The sequence below is a fragment of the Rutidosis leptorrhynchoides genome, chromosome 11 (genome assembly GCF_046630445.1).
Source record: "Rutidosis leptorrhynchoides isolate AG116_Rl617_1_P2 chromosome 11, CSIRO_AGI_Rlap_v1, whole genome shotgun sequence".
In the NCBI taxonomy this organism is placed as follows: domain Eukaryota; kingdom Viridiplantae; phylum Streptophyta; class Magnoliopsida; order Asterales; family Asteraceae; genus Rutidosis; species Rutidosis leptorrhynchoides.
Window position 1 is genome coordinate 139,499,289 of NC_092343.1, and position 8,544 is coordinate 139,507,832.

Below are 8,544 nucleotides of genomic sequence, written 5' to 3' on the forward strand. Positions count from 1 at the left end.
GCGTATTGTCTAATACTTAATTGTTTTCTGAAAAAGATTATGAGATGTAAAACTTGTACATTTGAGGTCAAATTTAGGTTATGACAACTATTTGATGGTGTTGACTTTTTTCCCTCTTGTTGACCTTGGTTGACTTATTTGACTTTTCGTGTCGGACTCGAGCAGTGGGAATATGATTACACTATGATCCGACCTAGTCTGTTAGACACTATTTGACCAACTTGTATCTCTAGGTTAAGTACGTCTGTGTGCTGTGATCACTTTAACTCTCTCTGTTGTTTGAGACTGTTGTTGTGCACTCAAGGTGAGTTGTAGTCCCACTTTTAAACTTTATATTTTGGAACGAGAATACATGCACTTTTATATTACGCAATAGATACAAGTATTTAAGTTATTCTACACCGAGTTTCAACCAAAAATCCCTTAGCTTGGTAATTGTTAACTACGAGTACTTGTTTTTGAACTGGTGGAGCGAATATACGCATATATAGATCTATAAAGTTTGAGAAACTCCGTCCGGGTCGGTCGCGCAAAATTTAATAGACGTATGGTACTTTGAGTGGTACACACGATCCGATGTATTTTATTACAAAGGATAATTTATTATGTACGTTAAGTTTGGTTACCGGGTGCTCAAAACTGTAGAAACTTTTAGATGAACTTATTGAAGATGTTTTTGAACATGAAAATCTTGTGGTCTAAATTTATTATTCCTCGCAACATCAAACCTATAACTCACCAACATTCGTGTTGACCTTTTAGCATTTTTGTTCTCAGGTCGTAATTTGCTTTCGTTGTAGAAGTCTAGGATGGAATCGTATTTGGCATGATTTCAAAGATTATTGCATTCACATTTTATTACATTATGTTGGTTATTGGATGACATTGACTTCTTAATCAACTTGCTTTTTGAGGAAGTTTCTATTTTTAGAAACTTACTATTTTTGGAAACTTTCTATTTTGGGGAACTTACTATTTTTAGTAACTTGCTATTCTTAGAAACTGTCCATTATTGGAAATCTTATTGAATAATGAATCCAATGTTTATTTAAACGTTTCATATAGAGGGCATAACTTTGCCGTGGGACCGTTTGTTAATCAACCGAGTCAATAACGATTTTGGTGGGTCATTACATGAACAAACCCTAACCCTATTTTTCTAGATTTGAGTTTTTTCAAATTAAAATCATCAACACATAAAACACCACCACATGCCATATTCGAACCCAATATACAAATGTTAACCTAGAAGAAACCCTAAGGCTTTCTCAAATTTTAATAAAAAAAACTCGCAATAAGTGAAACTTAACGCTCTGATATCATGAATGATTTAATGGAAACAATAATATAAACAAGAACATCATATTTTGCTTTAACAAGTGGAGTGTTAACAACAATTATCATTACACAATAAAAAACATACACCTCGCCTTGTCTCACTCAACATTCACTTAGTCGTTCATAAACACATGTACAATTACAGAAATCAAGGAAACCGTAATTTCCATTTCTAGAGATGAGATGAAAAAACAGAAGAAGAAAAAGAAAAAAAGAAGATGATTTATTATGAAAATGAAAAAGAAAATACATAATAAATAAATTTACATAAAATACATAAAATACCTTTAACAATTACCAATCAGCATCTAGCCCTCGAGCTTTAATTGTCCAAAACTAGACCCTCCAGAACCAAAGCATTCACAAAAACTGCACTAAACATCCATTTATTAGAAATAAGACACAAGTATCGAATTTCGATAATATTAAGGTATTATATTAACACAACCGTTTGCGAGAAGTAAGTTTTTTATTTTCATCATGTCTCTTTCTATCTCGAATCCACCCTTTCAATTGAAGTGTAAGGGCTCTAAGCCGATCCATAAGCATCATCGAACCGTCCTCAAAAACCTTTACGATTAGGTCATTATAACCTTCACGAAGTAAGTACTTTGTATGTATGTATTCAACTTTATTTTTAAGTAGTACACTCCTCTCTGTCAATGATATATCCCGGGTCGTTATAATTATTTTGCTTCCTGGATGAAAATCTTTGAAACCCAGTAAAGCATCCAACTGGTGTACACTATCAATATCATCAAGAACTATTAACACTTTATTAGAGGCTATTGAAACATTATGAAGTTGTTTTTGTAAATCAAGTAACCCATTAATTTGCCCAACACACTTTCTACTGATATCTTCGATAATGCTGCTTCTGTCGAACTCACGGCAATACGACTCATAAACATATCTAGCTAATGATGTCATACCAATCCCACCCATGCCATAAATACTAAGAATGTCGACAGTATGTGAGGATCCATCTTTCAACCATAAAGTGATGAATTTAATAGCTTCGTCCTTCCCAGTAAGTAGTGGTAGAGTAGTCCTTATGGGTACACGTATACTTTTGGAAAGGTTCAAAATAATTTCTTTAATTAGTTCTGTCTCTAGCCTGAAAGTAATTTTCAATAAAATCAATAGATTAAAAGTCATATAGTAGTTAAACGACATAGGAGAAACTTGCGCAACACTGTAGCGGAGTTGTTACATACAAATTTTCAAAGATTATAAGCAAAGGTATTTCAAAGATTATAAGCAAAGGTATCTTTGAGCAGAGGTAAGATACCTTATTTTTAATAGTTAAATACAATATAAGTAAATAAATAGATAAACTGGAGTATTATCATTTTATGCGTGGTAAAAAAAATTTAACGTATATGTGGGCCCATTTTATTTTTCGTCTAGGGTCTTTAAATTGTTGAGACGGCCCTGATTATAAGAATGTTACATACCTTTGTTTATTAGTTATATTAAACGGACGTATGTATGTAATGTATATATTGATAAAAAAAAATAGCTCATTCAAGAGCTATGCTTGTATTTGTTAGGAATAAAGCACGTGAGCCATAACAAAACTTGATATCTTTAGGTTATCACCACTGACAATAAACGAAAATAGTTGATGTATACGAAGAAAATAACAAAAACGATAAAGACAAGGGAATTTAACGAGGTTATATGTAATCACGAATGATTATTTTAATCCTCGGCCATCAAAGAAAATTTTTTTATTGATAATTTTCGTGGATACATGTATGAGTTATAATAGGATGTTTAAATAGGCAAAACTCAATAAGGAAACTACTTAACGAACAAGAAAACTCGTTTCTAGACCTTCTCGCGATCGCGACCCTAAACCTCGCGGTCGCGAGCTTCACTTTTCCAACACCTGATCGAAAGCAACATCTCGTGGTCGCAATATATAATCTCGCAGTCGTGAGCTAGGTCACCCCTAGTAGCAATTTTTCTCGTTTTTCAAATCCCTTGTTTAACTCACTTCGCACTCCAATAGTATTGTTCCAGCATATCAATTTTATGTATATATATATATATATATATATATATATATATATATATATATATATATATATATATATATATATATATATATATATATATATATATATAATCTAATAAACCTCTAAAATGATGTCATCATTAAGCTTAATTTTCATAATGATGATGTCATAATTATATATTATTTTAATTTAAAAAATAATACAAAATCTTTTATAAAATGAAATATTAATCTCTCCTAAATTGTAATTTTATTTTTCTAAAAAAATTTAAAAGGTATTTATTATTATTAATTATTATTATTATTATTACTATTAAAAATATAAATATAAATACTCTGTTTTGAACGAACTTTATGTTTGTAAATATCAACGACAAGTTTCTTAGTCGTAATAAGTTGTTCCACGGGGCAATAAACTAAATGACGTTAACATTTACATTCACTTAATATGTAAAACATATCATTAAACTGTTTCGTTTAAACAAACCCGTGTTTTCACGGGTCATTTCACTAGTTTGTAATGAGAAATGGTCATTGGAACATAAATAATTTTATAGTATCGAGCCTATTCTTTCTCTCTAGGAAGATTGCATTACATCTTTTTTCCTTCCCCACACGTTTCTTGTGCTTACTGTTTCTTTTCCAGAAATACAGCAGCCAACAAAGAACTAAATCTTTCTCGATGGTACCAGCACACCCACCGATCCCAACGACATGACTAGTGGCAGAACTTGAATCCGGATACAGATGGGGCGGGTGTAAAGTATTAATAAATTTTTCATTGTAGGTAAACACTAAAAATGCCTTAGTTTTTGGTAAAAAAAAATTTAGTGTACATTTTTTCCCCATTAAATCCAGGTGGGGCGGATCCCCTTTGAGTTACATAATCTTCCGCCACTCACCTGGAAAAAGACCAACTCACTCGTTAAATTATGGATCTACTGTACCCTCACAAAGCCTCTTCTTCAGTCCGTGGTGAAACGTAAGTATACGGCTCATCAATTATGGAGACACATAGAAAATCTTTTACGTGACAACAAAGAGAGTCGCGTCATGAAACTCCAAAACAAGTTATGTACGATTGTGCTCGGTGGCAACTCCATCACGGAATACTGTCGCCATCTTCAAACTATCTCCGATTTACTTGAGAAGATAGACTCACCCGTACACGATAAAATGTTGGTCATGTACATGGTTAATGGTCTCCGTGAAAAGTTCGATAACACCGCCGAGTTTATCACACACAAGACCCTGTTTCCTTCGTTTTTAGAAGCTCGGTCGATGCTTCTCCTTGCCATAAAACGTCTCAACAACCGTAGAACGGTGCCGATATCTTCTCATCATGATGACTCATCCGTTCCGACCATATTGTACGCTGATTCATCAGGACCACAAAACCGCAACCGTTCAATCAATCGGTCTTCAAACAGTATGTATAGCACAAACAACCGTCTACAACCAAAACGCAATTAATGGTAGCGGAGGTATAGTCGCTTGGTATAATGGAGGGAATTACGGTGGTTCCATCACCAGGAATCATGGAGAAAATAATGCATTTAATAATGGAAGAAATGTTGCCATTAATAGTATTCAATGGACTAATGCAGGAAACAATTTTAATACTCCGTAATAGATATGGTGTAGGTCAGTGGACTTCATACGGATGGACTAGGCAGAGGCCTAACTCATGGAATCCACAAATGGGCTAAACTTCCGAATACAGATGTTGGTGCATTTTAAGTCTCTAGCTATATCAACGGACTTGGGTTAAAAGTTTGTCTGTTGAGACCGTCAGTAGACCATCAGCTGATGGTAGGAGACCATCGGTCGAGGGTCCAAGATCATCGACCGAGGGTCCTAGACCATCGACCGATGGTCACTGCAGTAGGCTATATATATGGTTTACGGTTTCTTTGTGAGGTTACACACCCTACACATACGGATACCCTAGCCGTGATGTTCGTTAAAACAATTTCCATTAAGTTACAAACTTGGATTGTATATCTTAAATTTATAATTTATATTTATATATATTTTATTTTACATGATGCTTGATGCCCGAGAGATGCTTCAATCGCAATTTACATTCAAAAACTCGATGGTAATTTATACTTTATTTACCCCTTTCAAATCGAGATAATCAAACACCCACAAAGAAGATCCGAAAAGTCAAACCCATCAATTGTAAAGATTGATCAACATAGGTTGTCTAAAAACATTACAGTAGTGTGAAAGGGAAGTAGTTTAGTAGTTTACCTGCCCTTTACATCGAAGCCAGTTAAATTAGAAACTTGTGTAAGTGCTTCCTTCCATATTTCTATCTTCTCTGCTAACACACTTTTTTTCTCCACATCTGCCTCTGCTTCCATCTTTTGTCTATGTGCAGCCATTGCATCTCTGAAACGGTTTTGTTGCTTCCTGACGTCAGTGGGCTCGACATGATAGAAAATGGGGATAACTATTTGTTTAAAATTCTTATGCCGGTCAAGAATCAATACAAGTTCCTCAAGGCACCAAGTCGAAGAGGCATAATTCTCTGACAACACAATAACAGAAGCTAATGATGATTTGATCGCATTCTCCAATTCCGGTTTCAAATAATGCCCTCTTGGAATCTCTTCTTTGTCCAAAAAGGTCTTCAGATTAGCACCCTCAAGGGCTTGGTGGAGGTGATTTGTGAAGCTAAAACGAGTATCAACACCACGGAAACTCAAAAATACGTCATACTTGTCATCATCATGATTATTACTTGATGAAGAATCATCATGATTATTACTTGATGAAGATTGTTCTAAAATATCTCTGAGAATAACCATGTTACGGAAATGTGAAGAGAAAAAGTAATTTGAGAAATAAGTTGTAACTGAGATATACTCCGTAATTTGTATTAGATCCATAAAAGCGTGTTTTTAATCGGTCTTCTCCTTTTCATGTCAATGAGCCAAGTCAACTACTTCTCATTTGAAAAGTTGCGAGGAAATTTACAAAAATAATATTTTAACCTATCTGTCTTATATGTTAATTAAGTTAAAAAGTTAATTATCATGTCCACTTGGAATTTATTTTTTTTCTTTTAAAAAAGCAAGTAAACTTTATTAATCAACCCATTTACACGTATACATGATCGTTTATCACTTGACTATACACAATAGACCACACACGACTTATGTTACAAAGGATAACGACACATATACAATGACCTGAATGTGTCGAATTCCATAAAAAGAAAATTGCAAAAATTAGCCTATTCCGGTGGGTAGGTTATCGACGAAATGAGAGAGGAGTTAATCATGTAAGGATATTAGGACCCAAAACAACGCAAGTGATTCAACAAGATCACTCACCGATAGTAATTCTACAAGATTACTAACCCTCTTAATGAACGAAAGATTATAAATGCGAAAATGTAAATCGACACAAAAGATAACGTGGTTATATGCAATCGTTGTGATTGCTTTAGTCCACGGACCAACTAGAGAATGTATTTCAGTAATTTTGTGGTGTGTTTACAATGAGTTACAAGAGGGTCTATTTATAGAATGGCTTAAGGAGTAAGCTAAAAAACAATTCCTTGAAGCTTCATGTGAGTTTCCTAACAGCTTCATAGAAGCTACATGTGAGTTTCCTGACAGCTTCGTGGAAGCTACATGTGAATTTACTCACAACTTCGTGGAAGCTACATGTGAGTTTCCTAACAACTTCGTGGAAGCTTCGTGTGAGTTTCCCAATCGTGGAAGCTTCGTGTGAGTTTCCTGGAATCTTCCCTCTAATTGTTTAAAGTTCTCCATATCTCCAACAATCTCCCACTTGGAGACTTTGAACAAACCCAACCTTCGTCAACCCAAAATATCAACGATCTAACCAAGAACATTAAACCACCATTATACCGCCAAACTCCATTTGGGACACGCACACTCAACACTTACTTCGGATGAGCAGACTTTCGATACAAAGTCTTCAACACTACTTGTTAGAATTGAAACATTAACTCTTTAATTCTCTAGTTGGGGTCTTCTCTCATCAATTCATTAGAAGACCAATTGAGGTAATGCAAAACCTCAATTTTCTGTCGTAACAACCTTAGTGAACATATCAGCAGGATTCTTCGTACCAAGGATTTTCTCCAATAATAAAGTACCATCATTTATATGTTGTCGAATAAAATGATACCTTATCTTGATGTGTTTCGTATGACTATGAAACACCGGATTCTTCCCAAGATGAACCGCACTTTGATTATCACAATTCAAGACGCAATAGTCTTGTCTTTTACCCAACTCACCTAAGAAGTTTTTCAACCAAACAAGCTCTTTAGAAGCTTCTGCAATAGCCATATATTCGGCTTCGGTGGTTGATAAAGCAACACTCTTTTGTAGTCGAGACATCCAACTAACCGCCGTCTTTCCTATTGTGAAAACATAAACCGTAGTGCTTTTCCCCGAATCATCACATCTACCCAAATCAGCATCCGCATAACCCCTAAGTATGAGATTGTTTTTGGAGAAACACAATCCCATATTAGAAGTACCTTTCAAATAACGAAGCAACCATTTGACCGCTTCCCAATGCTCTTTCCCCGAATTAGACATATAACGACTTACAACTCCCACTGCTTGAGCAATATCGGGTCTTGTACATACCATGGCATACATAATACTACCCACGGCCGATGCATATGGAACCTTTTTCATATCCGTTTTGTCTTTTACCGTCTTTGGTGATTGACTTTTCGATAACTTAATCGTGCTACCCAAAGGCATAGAACGAGCCTTTGAATTCTCCATATTGAACCTCTCTACTACTTTCTCAATATATTTGGATTGAGACAAGTATAGAGTACCTTTCACACGAACATGCACAATACTCATGCCAAGTATTTGCCTAGCAGCACCAAGATCTTTCATCTCGAATTCACGGGAAAGTAATCCCTTCAACTTGTTAATTTCGGACATGTTGGAACCTGCAAGTAACATGTAATCAATATACAACAATAAGATCATATAAGAAGACTTGAGTTTCTTCAAGTAGCAACAGTGATCCGCTTCACATCTTAAGAAACCAATCTTCTTCATAAAATCATCAAACTTCAAGTACCATTGCCGAGGTGCTTGCTTCAATCCATACAAACTTTTCTTTAGCTTACAAACCCACTTCTCTTTACCCTTTACCTCAAAGCCCTCGGG

The 8,544-nt window shown here is 35.0% G+C and overlaps 1 protein-coding gene across 1 annotated transcript; it reads right to left on the bottom strand.

The window, feature by feature from the left end:
- Positions 1-1,544: 1,544 nt before the first annotated feature.
- Positions 1,545-6,526, bottom strand: LOC139876860 (disease resistance protein RUN1-like). The gene is made up of 3 exons (XM_071864241.1): positions 5,618-6,526; positions 1,787-2,455; positions 1,545-1,707 (listed from the first exon to the last, which is right to left on the bottom strand). Exons 1-3 carry the CDS (start codon positions 6,256-6,258, stop codon positions 1,647-1,649), a joined length of 1,371 nt encoding a protein of 456 aa, XP_071720342.1. The 5' UTR covers positions 6,259-6,526; the 3' UTR covers positions 1,545-1,646.
- Positions 6,527-8,544: the final 2,018 nt, after the last annotated feature.

Excerpts from the sequence above, each read along its gene's own strand:
- LOC139876860 (XM_071864241.1), bottom strand. The coding sequence starts at position 6,258 with ATGGATCTAATACAAATTACGGAGTATATCTCAGTTACAACTTATTTC. Across the intron at positions 2,456-5,617 it reads GGCTTCGATGTAAAGGGCAG|GCTAGAGACAGAACTAATTA; the intron begins GTAAACTACTAA and ends AATTACTTTCAG. Across the intron at positions 1,708-1,786 it reads AAACTTACTTCTCGCAAACG|TTTTTGTGAATGCTTTGGTT; the intron begins GTTGTGTTAATA and ends TGTTTAGTGCAG.